We start from the raw sequence: 21846 nt of genomic DNA, 5'->3' as shown, positions 1-21846 counted from the left end.
ATTAATTTTACTATTTCAGCAAACCAAATCTTTAAAAAAATTTCTATATTGCACAACCAGCAGTTTGTAAAACGAATAGAATTACTGAAGAAGAAACCTATCAAATACATTTTCAATTTCATACTAAGAAGCAAAATTAAATTTTAGAAACAAGATAATAAGTTCAGATATTTATTTAAATTAATAATAATAATAAGAACAGGTATTTATTACAAATTTTAAATATAGTTTTAACAACAGAAAAATATTAAAAAACGAGATTTTAAAACCTCATTTCACTCCCTCACGAAAGAAAAAACTAATTGTTGTTGTTTTATTTACTTTTATTTATTTTAGATGGTTCAATTTTTTTTTCGTAAGTATAATCAGTTTCTTTATGTGCATTTCTATAATAAACTAAAATAATAATGTTATACCACTCAGATGAGCTTTATCGCTGTAGATCGAAAAATGTTAGAATAGCATTCATTCGGCATTTCTTGCTGAAGGCGTCAGTATATGTAATGCAATGCTTCCCTGAGCAAGGGAAAATTAATTTGTTATATGAATTAAAAGATTGAGGTCGGTTCTCCTAGTCATACTTATTGGTGTGATTTATATAAAACATCTGAAAAAAAGCGACACTAATCTCGAATTTTCCCGTGATTCCTATATTCAGTCCAGTCTGTATGATGAACCTTGTCACTTATAGAGCAGAACCATTTCCAATTTAGTATGTTTAAAAGTCCGAAGTTCAATATTATAATCGGATCGGTGAAGAAGGCAACGAGAAACCACTTTATTCCTCACTTTCTCATTTAAATCTGGTATGAAATGCTTGTTATTCCTGAAAATTACTATTAAGTCGCTCAGCAATTATGCTAAGCGACTCTGTTAAGAAAAGACTCAGACAATGTTTTTTGTGTTAAAAGTATTTTTAAATATTTTTCCAACAGGCTGTTGTTTGATCAATATAAAATTATCATGGTATTTTTTTTACGCCTTCACGTGACAGATCATATATGTTTATAGCAGGTGTTATGTTTGCGTCTGTGTACAGTACCAACATAACGATGCAACCCGCTTAACACATATACTTTCCTTTATTGCCTATTTTCACCCTTATTTAATAAGGGATGTTCCATTTTCTCGTCAACCCCTGAAATTGACAAGCTAAAACAATTTATATCATTTAAAGTATCTTACATTACCCTCTTTGCCGTTCTTCGATTACATATTCAGCACAAATTCAATTTTTATTTCGAGCGCATTCACTGTTTGCATATGTTACTAAGAAAATAGCTTTATCGATTTTCTCATTTTTTCTATCCTAACTTCAATTTGTGTTTGCCATATTTAAACATTATTAGGTACATACAACATCATTCCTTCCTGGTACTAGGTAGTAGACTGAAGTTTCTTTAGATTTTTTTTCTTTTACCCTTAGTTCACATTTCCAGTAGTAAATACTTTGTATTGATGATTTTTAAAACGGGTTGCAAATATACAGTTCGAATACGATATTTCATCGTTTTTTTTTGTCATTGTTTTCGATTCATATCTTCTCATTGATTTATATCATAGGTCTCATAGATTCTAAACACAATTTTTACTTTATTTTACAGTTTAGTTCAGTTAATTAATTCCTATTTTCTTACGTCTTTGCTTTTTTACAGCTTAGATCTTTAACAATTTTTTGCATAAGTTTAAGCTAATTTGTTTCAGAACTTGTATTTGTTTCTGAGGTAACAAATACACAAGTGTTACTTAAGTTCAGTTTTTGAGTTGTTTATTTTGTACATTAAATTAAAAAAGCGAACATTTTATGAAATTAAATATTATAAGATACTTGTTTTCTTTATTTCCAAAATTAGAAAAATTGTTTTAATCGCGCACTTTAAGATTTAAATAAACCCTCGAGAAAATGATGAAATAATTACTCTGAAAAACATTCATAATTAATCTATACATTTAAAAATTAAAATTATTAGTTTTTTAATTCTACATATTGATTAAAAACAGCAATGAGAAAATTTCCCATCAACGGTAAATTTAAAATGTGAATAAGTCAGCTTAAACAAGTAATAATAATTTTTTTTAAGCTTCAGTATTGAAAATGATGTTTTTAAAGTTTTTAAAGATGCAACCGACTTAGGTATGACTATGCATATAATTTATTTTCTATAGAAAAATTGAATGCGGTGGTTCAGCAGTGTTTCTTTTTGACGGTCGTGCTACATTCCCATGACAGACAATGTTGTGGGTGTCTCCTACGCTATCTGACGGCAGTTCTATGAATTATGAATGGTCCCTTGAGATCCAGGACTCCTTCTAATCCTACTTCACTCTACAGGATTATTCCGCTCTGTTTAAAACCGTATACGTTGCCCTTTACTTTTCGTTCTCCTTAAGGAAATTGCTAGGATTACAATCCTCACTAGTCTTTCTTAATTTAGTTGTTATCTGGATGAACGTGTCATCGAATGGTTTTCATTTATTATACGCTATGTACAGTTTTATCAGAATTCTCGAACTGCTGTGAATCACATTAAAAAACATTGTAATAAAATTAAATATTTCTTATTCTACTAAAACGAATAGATACTATATTTGAAATGTTATCTATCTTAATTACAAATTTAATTTAAACTTGCCTTACTTAACGGATGCTCATGTGCTTATGCTTTCTGATAGAGTGACTCGACAAAAAGGACTTTTTTAACCAATTTTTTATCAGCATATATTTTCTTTACAGAAGAACATATTTTATTACAAAATAGAATAATAACGAACCCCCACCAGTAGAGTTTGCAACGGAAAATCTGCAAGGTTGTAGTTTGATTCCTAGAGAATTGTAAGAATTTCTTAATGACTCAAAAAGTTGTTCTGCTTCCAAGACTTTTGTAGCAATGCAAACCTAAGATTAAAAATACGTATTCCAATTTTAGCTAAAATGCGCATACTAAGGTTACTTTTTTAAAAGTATTAAATATTAAGGTATAGCAGTTACACTTCTTACTATTTAATAACAAGTCGCGATAATTTGCTTCACATAAGGCAAACACGTTTGTTGGCTTACTATGAATCTAGTCTTTGTAAGAACATGTCAAAAGTACGATATTAATTTTTTCATAATTTATTTAATTTACGTTTTCTTTAAATCGAAGTGTATTATGGTAATATTATTTAGCTCGAAATTTGTGAAAGTGCATAGTTTTACAATTAGAAATAAATTAAGTCAGTGATCATATTTCTTGTCGTAGATGAAAAAACACTCAAATAATTCTTCAGTAAAAAAAAATTACAATTTTCCTATTAAAAAATATGTAAAATTTGAGAGAATTAAATTACATTGTTTTCTTTTTATACTAAATGTTTCTCATAATTCAGTTAATATTTTTAAATTATTAACTTTTGTGCTAGTCTATGTTTTTTTTTTGTTTTTTTTTTAATAATTATACTAATTATTTTTATCAGCTTTATTTAGCATAATTGATAGGCTTTAAATATTAAACTATAGTCAAAATTACAGGTCAATTACTCTTTTTGCATTTGTAGCGTAAAGTTAAGCTTTTTTTATCTCCGGTTTCCTGTAATATGATCTGATTGTTCTTCTCAGAAATACAATAATTTTTTTTGTAATAATGTTTTTTCTATTTCGTATGATAGAGTTCAAATTTTGTCGTAAAGGTTTTTTCAGTTAATAAATATAAATGTTACTCGGTGCAACATTTTCAGATATTTTTGTCCTGTTTAAGTGGCTAAAATTATTTAAAACAAAAAACACTGTTCTCTTCAAATTAATTTTTCTAAAAATATTTTCAGCAACATCCGATTTTTGTAAAAATAAAAATTACCAATTTATATTTTATTTTTGATATTTTGGTTTATCAGTACGTTGCCTTTTACTATTTTAAGTGTTACAACTATTTACACGAGCTAGATTTTGTTAACACCAACAAAAAAAAATCAATTTTTTTTTATTAATTAAAAATTCTTTATTATTTTTATGTATATATAATACTACAACTAAAAATAATGCTTAACTAAAAAAACTAAACGAAAAAAAAAAATACCGCCATATACCAATTCTTTAAATATCTCTTCGTTGTGGACTGCTTTTATAACATTATCAGCAAGTCCCCTTTTGTGCCTAAAAAGTTCTTGTTTGTATTGTACTGTAATGTGTCGGGTATTAATATTATACTATATTATTATTTTTTATTACAGTTAATAATTAATGGTTTTATATGTGTCTATTTGTGTACGTTTATGTGAAATTGTGTACTTTAATAAGTATGTGCATCTATACGGATGCAAATTTGCAAATGTACTATTAAAATTGAATTAAGAAACCGTGTTCAGGTAATTGAAAAAAGTAAGTTCTATATGTGATAAGCAATGTTTTTTTTAAATGTACCTGAGTATGTTTAAAAAACATATTGGTAGTTTCGTCGTCGTATTCTAATAGCACACGAACCGGTAAAACTGTAATCAAATGGAAATCGTGTCTGACTTGCTAATAGTTGGGTGGTAAACGAACGTAGTTCAAGTTTTACACCCCTTTAATAGCTCTACCTGTAACAAAGAAGGAGGAGACGGTGTGCCGGGAAAGAGAAGGTAGGCTAAAGTGGAACAGCGGAATAAGAAAGAAAGAGAAACGATTGTCCGCGATTTAATTGATAGAATCAATTTTTCCGTCCTTGGTCCTTCTACTGTATTTTCTATCTTCTACATCGAATTATCATCATTTCAGTAATAAAAAAAATTAACCCTGAAGACACATAAAACGAACATAATAATTTTTTTCATAATGAAAGACGTAACAAAATCTTTCTCTATTATTTTAAACTTCCTAACAATTTTCAAAATTCCATTAATAACAATAATTTAAGAACAAAAGCATTTAGTTACGGTGTTTATCTAATCTTGTCCAGCTGTTTCTGTCTCCTTATTTTATATTTTTTCTTTATATCATCTGAAAAAAATATACGTCACAGATCTTGTTCTTCATATTTTTTGTTCTTCGACTGTTAAGTTTTTGTTTTACCTTCGATTATCTTCGCGGTTAGATTCATATATAATTTCAATATAATTATCGTATACTTCATAGTTAATATAAAACCCGGAGTTTAACTAAATAAAATAGTAGGCCGGCCTTTACAAAAAAAAACATCGTTTAAGAAAATATACCTTCATAATAAGAAGGTTGTAATAAGATTATTACAATACCATTAGTGTATTATAACGGTATACTTTTTTACCTAAAAGGGTGTGCAATGTATACTTATTAGTAATTTTAAAAATTGTATAAAATGTTATAACATATTTCTTTTTAAACACTATAATTTTCATATTGTAGAAATTATTAAAAAAAAACTTTTTAATAAAAATATATAAAATGGTTTAATTTCATCATGTTTATTTTATACAAAACGATAACTTTTTAATTAACACGCAAACCACAGACTAAATTTACGCTTTAAAAACGATTTATAAGGTTTAAATTTGAATAGACCATTTAATTTTCGTTCTTGTTCGTTACCTATTTAAAAGTATAACCGTGCTCATGAATTTATGTTGCAGTTTTGTTGTTTTTCATTGTTTACGGTGTATAGATAACGTCATTGTTTTGTCGCTGATGGTTCTACCGTCCCCAGAAACTTATATTTTATAAAATCATATTTTTTTCTGTAAGCCAAGTATTAATATCTATAAAACAAAAAGTAATACGTAACTATACTTATATATAATTTGATCATATGCTATGGTGTTTTAGGTTGCATTATTACTAAATAATGTTATGTTATTTAGCAATAAATGTTCAAAATTACAATGCCTGTCAGCGTCATAATTACATAGTCTATGTAAAATTAATTTATTTCAACCGGATCAAATTTTTATATTATTAAATCGATAAAAGATTCTCAAATTCTAAAAACATCACAATACCGAGTTTAATATGGTGAAAAAATTGTTTACCTTTCATCCTTCATTCGAAGTAGTTCACTTAAACATTAGTAAATGAATTGAAAAGCATTATTATGGAAGAATCTATATTATTTACAAATTAAAATATTCTAATCAGACGTAAGATCAATTTTAGACGTAGGCTATGTGAATTCCTGTGTGCAACTCTTTGTTTAGAAATTAAAAAAAAAAAAAAATTATCGTACAATATTATATGTTATTGTAAGTATTAAAAGTCTAATCCAAAAATAAAATATTCGATTTTTTCCAGTTGTAGCGAAAGTTTTAATTTTGTTATTTTTGAAAATAATTTGTTTTAAGTAACCTACCTTCTTATCTCCAATAAAAATCTGGAAACGTTTGAGAAAATTTATTAATTAATTATTAGCGGATAGAAAAAAAACTATATATATATGTTTTTTATATTATAAAATTTTATTTAAACAGACTAACTTTAGCGTATGCGCATCGGTTATTGTTTATCAGTAACTTTGCTTACACAGAAGTCTCATTGAAATATCCTAAAGGGTTGTTAAGGGTTAATAGATGAAGGGCTTGCTAGACCGGAGAACGGCGAAACAGTAAGAGTGCAACAGAGAAAAAGAGCGAGCGAGAGAGAAACTAAGATGAGCAGAGCAAGTTTTGGATTGATTGGGGATCATTCGAGTGGAGCGTTACAATTCGTGTGGAAATACAACCTCCCTATCAAGCATTTGACCCTTCAGTTACTGAATTCCCTCCGTAAAGTGCCTTCGGGCTTCATTCTGGAGGTAGCACATCAAAATCGAGCCCTTTTCTATAGTTCCCTTAAATAAACTTCGTCAAGTTCAATAACAGTCGTACTGCGCTTGACGACCACAAAATTTGAAAACCACTTCTTTGTTTTTAATAATGTATACATATATATATTTCTGTATAACGTATATATATTTCTGAAGACAGTTAATATAGATTTTTTATTAATTTAATACTTTAGAAACCAAATTTATAAAATTCTATATTACCGTTTCACGAATGTTGTAACTATAACCGACAGAGCATTAAAAATGGTTTGCTACCTGTGGCTCTACTACACAGATGGCTACTTGGACAGGTTGACACTAACTGCTGGACTAAAAATGTATTTACAAAGAATTTTGAGGCAGTATCATCTAAGAAAGCACGTGAAGAGTACTTCTTCGTATAAGGTAGTTCTTCTCCTTGAAAAAACCGATGGGTTGTGATACTAACTGTAATGCACAAAATTGATGGAAAGAAAGTATATTTAAAATAATTTTTGTATACGTTAATGTTAGCTTTTGTAAAGTAAATATGACACCTAGTAAATTCTTTTATTAGAAGATTTTTAATTATTGTAAGATCTTAAAAAATCTAAAATAATAAGGTAGAATATTAGGTGTCGAAGACAAATACTGTCGTGAAATAAAAATATCTCACAATAGTAATATTATCTTTCTAAAGAGTAACAAGTTCCGTGCCAGACTTGTTAAGGAATGAGACAGTAAAGGTGTTTTATTAAGTCGAAAATATTGTTGTTCGGTTCATTTAAAGCCCGCTAAATACAAATGATATTTAGCTCTACAAGTCTACTACAACTTAACTTTAAAGTTGACTGTATAGTAAACTTCATTATTCTTAGAGAAAGTCTTTTTTCTGGTGGCTTACATTTTTGGTGCTAAAAATCTGTCTCGGCCGTAGAAAAAAATTTGGGAAAGGTATTATATACCAATAATTTAATGTTATTGCGTACTTTTTGTAGACAATAGGGGAAACAGATTAAAACCTCTGAATAGACTAATTAAAAATTCAGCAAAATAATACGAGGTGAATTAACTGATGTGACAGGTACTTCAAGAACAAAGTCGTCATTTTCCTTAAATTCTGTTTTCATTAATGCTGTTCTGTATGACTTACAATTTTACGACTGTAATATTTTCAAACATTAACATAGATAAGCATCCGTTTTTAATCTAATGGTAGTCTAAATTATAAAAATATTCTCTCCTTAAAAAATAATTTTGTTTGAAATATTTTCAATCCATATATTTATCACAAAAGTTATTTTAAAATCCCTAGCGAGATAATTTATAAGATTTTCGATTTAACGCGAACTAATTCTTAGAACTCAACAAGTTAAAAAGTAGATTGCAAAAATTCAATGTAGTTATTGATCTGCTCGGAAATGATAGTTGCAGAGTATAGAATGTCAAAACAATTTTTTCTAAGTTGTAAAAAAAGCCTAAAAGGGTTTATGTAGGCTGCATTAATCAGTCATTGGAATGCTTAGGTAGAGAGCGCGTGCGCGCGTATGTATGTGTTGTGTGCGTGTTTTTGCACGAACGTATAATTTATTTGTGTATATATATATATATATATATATATATATATATATTTAACTGACGCATGTTAGTGATGAAGATGTTTTCTGAAAACTGCAAGATATACTTTTTATTTTTCCTCTAACTTGATACGGCCTAATGAAAGAGACTCACTTAAGGGCAGTTGTTGTGGTGTTGGGTAAAGAGCGAAGGGGTTTTTGAAAGGGTTAGCTTTCAAGGCAGAAACTATATACCCCTCATCATCAGCAGCATCAGGCAAGTGGTAACCCCTTTGCGTTCAGTTTAATGGGTGATTCAATTACTGGGCGACCAGTGAGTGGGTTGAAAGGGTGAATGTGTGTGGGCCGCAGGGGCCTTCTCAACTTCTCCAAACAAGGACTGGACGTGTCCTACAGGATAAGATGTCCCACGGGATTTTAACACGTCTGCTATCTCGGACTCACTCATGAAGTGTGTGTGTGTGTGTGTGTGTGTGTGTGTGTGCGTGCGTGTGTGTATATGTGTTACTTGTTCTACCAAACAACTTAATATAGTTAACTTAACTTAACTTAACTCAACTCAACTGCTGTTCTATCTTGACTCGACTTTCGTACATCTGACCAGAGTATCTCTCTTACCCTAGCCTCCCTTCTCTACATTATTTCTCATCTTTACATCGAACAAGAAACAACTGTAAATCATTTTCAAGACTTTAAAAAGTATTTCTCTCTTGCATTACAATATTTACGCTATTAATCTCTCTTTTAATGTTATTTAAAAATGATAAGTAAAAATCTAAATAATTGTTAACAAAATTTGACATTTTCCTTAAAGTTTTCTTTCATTGTCGGTCTACTATCGTAAAAATACATTAATATTTCCTTTAAAATAATCGTATAGAATCAGTCATGTTTCCCCTTTTTTCATATCAAGTTTCTGTTATATATAGTGACGTCTGGCTTAAGTTCTCAAGTTTGATTTGTTTCATCATTTGATTAATATATCTAAGAACACTGAGAAGTCCTGAGCGGCAACGTATGCTTGCCAAAAGTCTTTTTTTTAAGTAAATAATTATGTAAAGATTACTAAGCTTTAATTACGTATATATTTTGGATCCTATAGACAATATTAACATACATACAAGTACAGATGCTCTTACACACAGAAGCAGGTAACAATTATTTTAATGATGAGTCAGGCGTTTTATATGGTATTCGTAAATTATAAAGAATTAAAAAAGACGGAGATCTCTAATTCGTATCGTGTTTTCTGATGAAATGGACGTTTATGTCCAACCTGCTATTTGATATCCTGATCGACGTACAGTAAAGAAGGTAGACACAAAACCCGCGGACCTGTCCCTCCTCTTAAAATTTAAAGTTATTATTTGCTTGAGAAGGTATGATTGTAAAGGCGGGTTAAGAATCTAGATTGTCTAAGTTACCTACTCCGCCCTCACGGCACATCGATCTCTCTCTCTCTCTAGCTCACTTTCTTACTCAATCTCTCTTTTTTCTATCTTATTCACTCCCTCAGTCCGATAGTCAGTGCAGTAATTGCAGAGCAAACCAGTAGCTTAATCGGATCTTTTGGCCGTTTCCTTAAAATCACTATAATCACTACGATGCTGTCTTTGTTTCTGTTTTGAGTTGAACAAAAAACTCAACGAACATTTAAAAAAAATTAAAACGTTTAAACACGTTATAAAATGTTTAACTCTTCTGTAACGTTTTAACTTCATCGATACCTTTATGTTTTCATAAAGGATTTCAATACCCTATGGCTATCTAATTAGTTTGTAGGTAAAATTTTTATATTATTACTATTTCGTAATAAGTATCATGTTCCTTCCCTAACGTTGTTTTTATAATACACTGTTATTCATAAGATATATATATAAAATATTATTTAGATATTTCTTTGCAATAATCAGTGTAGGATATTTTATTATAAACTCTTGGGTATATTAAACTTGTTCACCTGATAGTTTTTTTTTTTTTTAATTTTGGGCACATGGTACCTTTAACAAAAAGTTTATTTAAAGAATAATTTCATTCTATATAATCTATAAAACACAATAAATAAACTTTCAGTCACCCTGCAACCTTTTTAGTATTTTGGTTATAAGATTTAAAATTTAATTTGAAAATATAATAAAAAAATTCATTTTAAAATGTTATAAGTTCCTTTCCCATTACTGGTTAATAAAGAGCTTTTCATTCATTACCGGACCTCCGTGGTGTATTTTTAGCATTTCAACTTTCCATCCGGAAAATCCTAGATTCGAATCCTGATCAGAATAGATAATTTCTATGCGCTAAAAAATTTCCATTCTATACTCCCAGTACAAGCTTTGAACTTATGAAATGAATTAATCATGAACAAAGCAATATAGTTCAAACAGATAACATACGCACAGGATGCCATTTTAGTTGAAAACTAAGATACCAGATATTTTTAATATTGCTAAAACATTAGGAAATAAATAAAATAAAAAGTTAATTAACAATTCTGTTAATATTAGAAGTATAAATATGACGAGTGAGCCTCTACATTTTAGTTTATTGGGAAATTAAATGAATGAAATTATCTTACTTAAAGGAAAAGAAGCCGTCTTCGTGTTTTATGCCGTGCTGGTAATTAATTTTCGAATTCACATCGAAGGATGATAAAAAGAATCGAGAGCTAGAAAGAAAGAGATAGTAAATAGCTTAGGAGAAACGAGAAATGAGTTAGACAAACCGCAGAAGACAGGCGAGATCCGATGGCCAGAAACAAGGAGCAGCAGCGGTCTTCGGTCGTCTTATTCAAATACCCTCTGTAGCTCAGTATAGAATATATATAGCAGGACCCCAGCCGAGTATAATAATCATGTTTGTCACTGGCTTATAATAAATGGTCCCGCAGGGTTATTGCCGACCAGGCTTTCAATTATCTTTGTATAATGAATTCTTTGTCTTCTAACCAGCTTTTTCATACACATCTTTTTTTTGTCTTGTTTCTTATTAACTACTTTATTTTAGTCAATATTTTATATTTTTATTTCATTCTATATTATTTATTTACGCGTAAATATATATTTAAGTTAGAAAGTAATACTAATATTATCATGTACTGTGCCTGCAAGTATTGCTTTCAGAAAGTATTTTTAAAAGTAACGATTTTGATGTATACCTTTTTTCTGTTCAATGAAATAGTCCGGTGAAATAGAAAAAAAAAGTAGTAATGAACATAACCGCATGTAAAGAAAAATAGGACCAAAAATGAGACAACGAAGAAAGGATAGACAGAAAGAATAGATAGAGACAAAGAAGAAATAAAGGATACGATTATATATTATTTTAATTTCTTTGCTGTTTCTCTTTTAGTAATACTGTTTCGGACATTTATTATAATAAAATATAAAACGAAGTTATTTTGTAAAATAATTTCATTAATGTCAAAATATAAATATTATTTTCACATTACCTTTTCCTGCATCATATGTAAAAGGAAAAAAGAACTTTTTCCTGATATTACTGTGTGATACTTTTTCATCAGTAATATTTTTAATCGTATGCCACAAATAAAAATTCTTTCATTAAGCAAAATACAATGTTTACAAGAAATAGGACTAAGATAGGCTATTCATACAGATTAAATTATTTTTAGTTTTGGAAAAATTTACATTTCATAAATTTACATTCTATTCATAACACTAAAATATTGTTATCGCTAAATTATCATTTATAAATAGTAAAATGTACCGTAGTACGACGTAGTTACTAAACGTTTTTTTCGATTATTAATTTACCACATTAGCTTCAAGATTGCGCGTGGAAATACCGTGGGGAAAAGTTTTCTAACGTGTGAAAAATCCCAAGCCTAACCTGCATTTCAATCCGGGACAATCTAATTATCTTTGTGTTAAGTTATACTCGGCTAATGAGTGAAGTATATTTAAAATAGAGTGCAGCCAAACAAAGAATAAAATTTCCTTTTATCATGTTCTGGCAAATAATCGCTAGTTAGTGAGGCTCAAAACCGACGTGAAACTGTTAATTAAATTCTGGTTATTTTTAAATGATCTAGTGAATAAAATACAAAAAAAAAACTTTTGCATATCTGTCAGCTTAAATCAGTAATAAAGTTTTAATAGAATAATAATTTTGATAATAAATATTAAATTAATAGTGAAATAAATATGAGATATTTAAGAATTGAGATAAATACTAGGTAAGATGACACTAATAAACTAATAATTGAAAAGTAAATAAGAAAACGGTTCAGCAATCGGCTTACACAAGCCGTGTAAAAAGAGTCCATAAAAACAAAATTGGACGTTTAGGATGTAATGTATAAATTGAACTTTTTAGTTAACTAAAAGGAATTAAAAAGATTGTCTCTAAAACCAATTTTTTGTTTGACAGGAACCTCACGGAGCAGTCCTGGACCGGTGGAATATCTGTAGCCCTGAAGAGGAACCGCTGGTTCTCCAGCAGTTCCTCAGGTTCGGAGAAACTCGAGCAATTACGCAACAACTTTTACTTCACGGTCTCCCGGGAATGGGAGATACTAGACTGGGTCAGCTTCCCCGGATAGAATCTGACATTAAAAAGTTTATAGAGCGAGCCGCATCAAGTCGTAAAGAGGAACCAAAAATAAGCATAAAATCGCTTCAGTCATTACAGCAACACCAACAACAACACGAACAAAGACAACAAGAAAGAAGAGAACATCAACAAGAAAGACAGCAGCAACATCAACAACAAGCCTCATTGAGGCCGTCCACACCACCGATTCAGAAACAACCTCCCCCTCCTTCAGCTGCTGTTCCATCGATGTCCTTTTTGAAACTGCCAACAACCAACGGACCTATACCATCATCACCTCCTAGTAGTATTTGTAACAGCCCTATTAGTGTTTCACCGTTAAATCGATTACAAAACATGCAGCCGTTTGATTTTCGTAAAATGGCCACCATACCACCTGTAAAAGGAAGTCCAGAACGAAGGAGAACTTCAGAGACATCTGATTCTAGCCCTCCCGGTTTAATGAACCTTTGTGTCACGAGTCCTGCTCCTCCTCCTACTACTGTACAAGCACCCCAACCACCTCCTCCACCACCACCCCCTCCGCTACCGACAGTCCCCCTACCAACACCTTTAGATTTACATAGTGCGGCCGGTAGTGATCTAGGTTCAGAGGAAGACGATGATGATGATGAAGACTCTCATAGTGCTTTAAACCTTAGTAGGGATGCACCTAGAATTTCTACAGGGCGGCCAGGCCGACCGCCTGGCGGAGGTCACCCTCGGAAAGCTAGTACCCCAGTAAAACGACAGTGGGGATCGTCTAGTTTACCTTTAAATCTTGGAACGCAACTCATAAACCCTGCGACAGGAAAGAAAAGAGTTCAATGTAATGTATGTTTAAAAACATTTTGCGATAAAGGTGCTTTAAAAATACATTTCTCCGCAGTTCATTTGAGAGAAATGCACAAATGTACAGTAGAAGGTTGTAATATGATGTTTAGCTCAAGACGATCTAGGAATAGACATAGTGCAAATCCGAATCCGAAGTTACATTCTCCTCACCTACGTCGTAAGATATCTCCTCATGACGGTCGAAGTGCTCAATCTCATCCTCTTTTAATACCACCTTTACCGGCTTCAGCATTAACTCCTCTTTCGTTTGGATCCTTTCCTTTACTAACTCCTCCTCCACAGGCAGCCGTTCTAGATTTAAAACAAAGTTTAGATTTAAGCCTAGGTAGGAAAGAAAACATTAATGAAGATTACCTCATGGACGATGAAGAAGAAGAAGGTATTGTAGTTGTAGGAGAAGATGAAGAAAACGACGATAAACGGAGTGATGGCGGCCGTACGGAAGATGGTAGTAATAAAAAACTAAAACTTTCTGAGTCAGATGTGGATATGGATGAATACAATGAAGACAGCAATGAAGATTCATCAAGTATTCGTCCTGAAGCTTCTTCTAAAGCGATGAGAAAGCGAAAAAGCCAAAATCCAACGCGGTGTGCTCAACCACAAATGATGACTGATGAAGAAGGTATGATGACTGATGAAGAATCTTCCGGAGATGTAGTGTTTCATGGAATCGATGAGTCACAATTTCATCATAACGATGAAGAGAAGACTGATGAATCTAATCAAAATCAAAAAGATAGTGATGAAAACGGCAATAAAAAAATAGATTCTGAGCAAATTTTGCCAGAGAAATTTCAAGAGACATATAATAACGACCAAAAGCCTCAACAACAGCAGCAAAAACCACCACAACAACAACAACAGCAGCAGCAACAGCAACAACAGCAGCAGCAGCAGCAGCAACAACAACAACAACAGCAGCAGCAGGAGCAGCAGCAACAACAACAACAAGAATCGCAGCAGCAAGATGAACAAAAAGAAGAAACTCAACAGGAAAATAATAAAAATGAAAATGAGCCAAAAGATGAACAAGAACAAAGATATTCACAGGAAATCCATAAAGATGAAAAAAAAGATGATCTAAAAAACGAAGTTAGACAAAATGATGAGAAGAAAGAAAAGGAGAATGAGAAAGACGATTCATGTAAAAGTGAAGAATCCGTTGACTCATGTAACGCTTTAAGACAACTAGAAAATCTGTCTCAGGGACATTTTGGGGATCCTGGAAGTCCTGCGAGATCACAGTCTAGAGGGTCTTCAGGATCCACTTCAGACTGCCCTTCTGAAGACAACAGTGATTTGCTTTACGGTCATTTTCAAGACGGAGCATTTATTAGAGCAATGGATGTTCCCATAGACAAAGATAACCCTAGAATGTGTACAGCTTGCGGTAAAGTGTTTCAAAATCATTTCGGTGTAAAAACCCACTATCAAAATGTACATTTAAAGCTGATGCATAAATGCACGGTTGAAGGTTGTAACGCTGCCTTCCCATCTAAACGGAGTAGAGACAGGCATAGTGCTAACTTAAACTTACATAGGAAACTTTTATCGACTTCCTTAGGGGATAAAGCTAGTAGCATGTTTCTTGATGGCCCTGGAGGGTTCCATAGTGAATTTTTATCAAGATTCTACGATCCAGGGTCTCTAGGACCGCCTCATCTCCCACCACCAAGTTTACTTAATGGTGATCGTCTCCAACCCCATCCTCCTCTTTTTATGCCCCCGTTACACAGTTTTTTCCCTCATCTTGGAGCACCTCGACTAAATGGACATTCTTCTGGCTCCAATTCTCCACCGTCACCAGCTTCTCCTGCTCAGGATGATGACCTCCAGGAGAAAGATGGCTTTCTTCCGTGCAGATTCTGTCAAAAAAGCCTTCCAGGAAGTACAGCTCTGCAGGATCATTACTTGCAGTATCATTCTCAGGAAATGGTGAGATGTACACAACCAGGTTGTGGTTTATCATTTCCGACACAAAGGCGACGTGATCTACATAGTGAAACCGAATGTATACATCGTCAGAACTCATCGTGACCCATCCCACTCCCGCTTTGGTGGTAAAAAGTCTTTTTTTAAATTTAATCGTAATGAAAATTTCACAAAATACATCTTTTAAATCTACATTTAATCTTCTTACAAAATATGTCTGCATATGATACCGAGTGTAAAACTAGAACGATTTATTAAATCTGAACACTAAATTATATAAATTAAGCAATTTTCTATTATTATGTTTTTTAATTGCGTTGCAAACGTAATCACAATTTGAAAAAGGTATCGTAATTTTAAGGTTTATTCTTAGAAAGGAAAAAAATATTTTTGATATTCGAGACATTACAGTTTAAGATTTTGGATGAAAAATAAGATGTTCGAAACTATATACGTAATGTTAATCGATATTAAAAGTAGGAAAAATAACTGCTAAAAAAAATTTACCTCACGATCGGAATTTCGTAATTCACAATTACGTAATTGTACTTATGATTTCAGTCAGTAATTCCTCTAATGATACAAAGTATATAATCCTAAATTACTGCATTGTGTAGCGTAGGAATCAAAATATTATATGCGAGTAATATATTTTTTTCATCATTTTGGTTAAAACTAAATTTCTTGAGGCCGTCTAATAAGAATTCGATTCTATTTTTTTTTCTTTTCAGTCGCTGTTATAATTTTCTTCACCTTTCATTTAAAAAAAAATGAAAGTAATGTAAATAAATTACTAGTGATCGAATAAATTATTTTGAAATACCTTTTTTCTTGTTTAATAATGATAGTTCACTACGTGTGGAATTACTGATATTTTAACCGATGCAAAGTTAAAAATATATTTACTAAATTTGTGTAGTTGTTACAACATTTTACGATTTTTTTTTTAAGTTAAACTTTTTGTATATATAATGCATGAACTTGTCAGTAACGATTATACTTGTAATTATTTAATATGAACTTATTACGAAATCTGTAATATGTGGAAATACGGTCTTAAGACAAGTGCAATAAATCAAATTTTTATGTGTAATTAGTATTTTATATGTACAGTTTTTTATGTAATTATTTTCAACGAATATTTTGTCTTAACAGTGATAAGAAAACAAGATGCGAATCATTACATAAGATGATGAAACATTAAAAATATGTATATATATATATATATATATATATATATATATACACATTGTATAAGGTAATCTGTTTTTACGGTGAAAAAATACATTGTACTACAAATTGGCAGTACTGGAATTGTCGAATTAACAGTGTGATACCTAATTTCTTGTTCCAAAAGTGTTGTTAATTACAATAAGTTAATCTAGGCAACCTAAATAAATATAGATTTTTATTTAAAATTATTTTTTAATTGTAGTCATTTTTAAAACAGTACGTTTTTTTTGTACTTAAAAACAACAAGGAAAAAAATAATATTTTATTATGTTTTCATGCTTTGTTGTAGAGTTGATTTTCATAAATTATGTTTATATTGTTTATTTATCTGTACGTACTCTTCTGTAATATTTAAGTTTATTAAAACGCAATAAAGTACAATTCATATAGTACGCAACTGAAGTTCAAAATTTTAATTCATTTGTCGTCTGGATTAAAGCTGTTTTTTAACGCGTAAGATAGCCAACTATTTACTTATAACCTAGTTATGTCTCATTTCTTTATCGGTTAAAAGACAGTCTTATCTATCGGTACGATCTTTACCTAGCTTAATTTATTCATTAAGTGTTTAAAAAATAACAGCGAATCGAAAAAATGTACTATTTCACAACATTTAGCTTACTATAATAATTAAAGAAGGGAGAAATATACATGATATAAAAGAAAATTATTGACATGTATTAGAAAACCTAAGAAGTAATATATATATATATATATAATATAAGATTAAGAATATATAAGTTATATATATATATTTTTAACAATTTATATTACAAATGATCTATCTACATTCCTATCTTAGAAAAATGTGGTTAAAAGGACTGTGAAAGTCAATGACTCTATATTTACTCCTTATACGAACAGGAACTATATGTATCGGTTTCTAAGTCATGAATATTCTTCAGCTCCTTTGTGAGAAGTTAAAACGTTTTTTTCGATTAGTTCTTTTAAAACGGCTCCTGGAGCAGTTTATTCGATACGTATAAAAATAACATTTAAAATAAAATACCGTACTTGCGCCGGATGAATTTCTTAAAGGTATGGATTTTCAATATCTAAGTTATTTAAATGGTTTAAAACTATAAACTTTTTAAAATCAAAGTGCTTAAATTTAACTATTTTTTTCTGAAATTTTAGTGTTACACATTAGTACAAATTTGTCAGTTCGTAGTTATTATTGTCAATCGACTTAATAATTGTTACTAAACATATGAATAAAAAGGAATCACTTTCCGTTGTGTATTTACATGCGAACAAAATACAATTTTAAATTCATAATAGCAGAATGTGTACTTTATTGCTGATTAATTTTGTACAATTTTGATTTTTTTTTTTAATAATTTTATTTGATTAATTTTGAAACCGATGGATTTATTCTTAAATATCTATGATATTAATAGCTTTAAGTCGATGTACCTTTTTTAAAAACTACTTTAAAACTATAAATAAACTTGATTTACTAGAATGTGAAGTAAGATTCATTATTTAATGGTTTTATTTCTTACTATAAATGTATCTGTGGTATACGATTAGATTATTATACGATTAAATGAACCATTATTATTGTTAATGTATATTATTATAACCGCAGTTGTTCCTTGCTCGTTAATTAATGTAATTTTAAATATTGATCTGTTGAAAACATGTGTGATTATTAATTATACGTTAACTAAATTACTTAAGCAGTTTTTCTTATTTATTGAAGTTATATAACAGAGCTTTTAAATATATTAATCGGCAGAATGTGTAAGACCTGCGACTAAATAGTACGCAAAAATAAATTTGCGAATAGATACGAATAAAGTATCTATTCCTTAGATTGTTTTAATTTTATTTTTTATAAATTTTTACAAGATGGAATGTAAAATTAGAATAAACAGTTGAAACTATCAAACGAATGACAGACGATTAGCAGTTACATGACCGTAACTGTTGCTATGCAAACTGCTAAAAATATTTCTCTTCAGAATAGTAAATATTCCAAAGAGAATATTTAATATTAACTTATTTACTGTCGACACAAAAATAGATACATAAATAAGAACTATATACGTAAGTAAATAATTTTCAAAAACTACACTTAACATTGCAAAAAAGTGTAATAATTTATTATACGGTTTTTTAATTATATTTATTTTTTGAATTTGAACTGTCTCTTACACAAATAAATAAAAAATTGGATTAAATAAATGTTTTTTTTTTAAACTAATGCTTTCAAAAATGTATTAATCATTACGCATTAATTTCGTATTCATTGAAAGTTTAATTCGTTACGCGTAGTTAGAAAAGTAACTCATAATGATCTACCAGGGTTATTTAAAAATTTAGTATAGTTTCATTTATATTAATTTGTTATAATTATAATTAATGTGAATCAATTTTGTTTATATTTCGTAAAATTTTAATAAAGAGAGATTTTCCAACGGAATTGTAATTTTTAATGTATAATACCATACGCATTTATACTTCTCATTTTACATTAATACTGAATAAAATTAAATGTCGCTTAATTAACAAGAAATTTATAACGCGAAAATCATTGTAATTGTGAATTTATTACTACATTTAAATATTTAATTTTTAAATAACAGAACTTCATGTTAATTTAGGACTATTATAACAATATAAATTTATATTACATTAATGTAAATTTTTATTCGTTGTATTACAATGTACATATGTATGAATTTTTCTGCGTTGCAGATAATCATTTTTTTAAATATACCATCGTTCTGGTTAATTTATATAAATAAATAAATATATATATGCTACTATTATATATTATAATTTTGTACTACTTATTACTGGACTTACGAGTAAAACATGATCTCTTACTTGTTAACCCAAAATAATTTTATGAATATAGACAAAAGACTTTAAGAAGAAGTCTTCTTAAATAAGAATATGAAGTTTTGACAGAAAAAAAATCAAAATATATTCGACTAATAGATGTAAATAGATCGGTCATTCGTATAATAAAATATACATATATGTATATATAATAAATAAAAAAAAACACAGTGGTACCTTTAATACTCAAAAACTGTTGTATAAACTTTGCATTTATCGATGTACGTTTCGTTTTATATATATATAAATATTACATATAAGTGAAAATATATTAATATTCGTATTGTATGTATGAATTTAGACGTTGTGATGCAATCGTATTGCAGCTTCTGTTTGAAAAATAAATTAATAAATAATTAAAAGAAAAATTATAATAATTGTTGTATTTTTTATTCTGACATTTCCTAATTTCTTCTAACTAAAATCTAAATTTTGGTCGATAATTATCCTACAATATACGGTAATCCCAGATTAAATATTTGCGTAGAGACTGTAAAAAAATGTACATGCTCATTAAATTATTTAATTTAAATTTTAAAAGAATGTAAAACAAAATAAAACAACAAAACTTCTCTTTGTTTTATCACGATTTCTTATTTTTTATTTTTTTTGTCAGCAATACTATTTAATTTTTTTAATCTACAATAAACTCGCTTTGAGTAGAGCATGTTTATCATATGAAATTTTGTTCGATTGTTTTGTAAAAATAAATTTTATAGTTGGTTGTTTATTTAAGTAGATAAAACTAGAATCCTCTTCAAATGTGCCTTACCAGTATTTTTTCTATATCAGTAAATCGAATGGTAACAAGTTATAAATGTTTAACTTCAAGATATCCTAAGTTTGTATTTTATAAGAGGCGACATTGGAAACTACTACTATTGCGCTTAATTTGATTTTAGAACTATTCCCCGAGTAGCTCTATATCAAATCTATATCAGTATTTCTATATCAAATCTCCTAGGACTTATAGTGTAATCCTAACTCCTGTTGTATATTATTTATTATCAACTTTTTGAATCTTTCTGATATCACATTAAACTCAGAGATAATAACACTACATCCTTTTCTAAAATATCATTAATCCTTTCCCTACATTATTCATTTTTTTATTTTTTTTTTGTAAAAATTTCTTTACTTTTGTAAAACATTGTTTTTAAACAGATTTCTTTTTTTCTGTTTAGCCCCCGGAATCACCATACGGTATTGCTTCAGAGGTTGAAATGTATGAATATAAATGAAGTTTAGTCTTGCCCAATCTCTGGTCGTTCATTCCTGAGATGCGTGGTTAACTGAAACCCAACCCCCCAAAGAACACACCGGTATCCACAGGAATAAACAGATTTCAGGATCACTTAAACTTCCCAAATCTCTAAAGCAAAAATGAAAAATATAAAAACGTCATATTTTTCTAGTTATGCAAATAATATTAAAAAATGAGGTAAAAACAAATATAAATCACTAATCTCTACAAGAATTAGCTGGGCCTGTTTTTTAAAAAAAAAACTTGTAAGAACAGTATGTAATCAGCCGCAACATTACAGATTCTTTTTTTAACATACTGCATTTGTTTACGAAAAAATGCTAGTACGTAAAGGTATTATTATTAAATATACGACATACTGCATTTAATTTTATTTTAGAAGAAACATTTTTATGACAACTGAATTTTGCACTTAAGCCTGATGGAGTTATTTTATGAAAACAGGACTTCTACGACACTTCCATATCGTCAGGCAAATATTTTTTAATTATAGACGTACTTGCGTAGTCATCAATCAATAATAATAATATTAATGATGAGTAGTTTTTCCATTGTATTGTATAGAATCAAGTCTGTTTACTTCTCGAGAAAAAATTCAAGTAATTAATTAATGAGATTTCCAAATAACTTAGTTATTTATTTCTTATGAAAATATAATATCGACTTTCACGCGTTAAAAATATTACTGCAGGATATGCATGTGAAAGGAAAAATGAGTAGAAAATGTACCCTCTAATCCCTTAATGTTGATTTAAATTATTTTGCGGTACTGATACCATTATCTGCTTAAGCTACTTAATTCGCTTGTAGCAGTTAATAGTTCTGAATCTAAACTTTGAAAAAAATAATTTTACACTCTATATTTAACTTT

At 29.6% G+C, this 21846-nt stretch overlaps 1 protein-coding gene across 2 annotated transcripts in view; it reads left to right on the top strand.

Annotated features, from left to right (window-relative positions):
• The window catches only part of LOC142324038 (zinc finger protein basonuclin-2-like), a 410165-nt gene extending 390161 nt beyond the window's left edge, over positions 1–20004 (top strand). For both annotated transcript variants that reach the window (XM_075364637.1, XM_075364629.1), the window contains exon 6: positions 12677–20004. In XM_075364637.1, coding sequence (XP_075220752.1) covers positions 12677–15733 — 3057 coding nt within the window. In that variant the 3' untranslated portion in view covers positions 15734–20004. The remainder of the gene's footprint in view (positions 1–12676) is intronic.
• The last annotated feature ends 1842 nt before the right edge of the window (positions 20005–21846 follow it).

The sequence above is a fragment of the Lycorma delicatula genome, chromosome 1, assembly GCF_047948215.1.
Source record: "Lycorma delicatula isolate Av1 chromosome 1, ASM4794821v1, whole genome shotgun sequence".
Taxonomy (NCBI): Eukaryota; Metazoa; Arthropoda; class Insecta; order Hemiptera; family Fulgoridae; genus Lycorma; species Lycorma delicatula.
The sequence above is the reverse complement of the archived record's forward strand: the minus strand, read 5'-3'. Positions and strand labels throughout refer to the sequence as shown.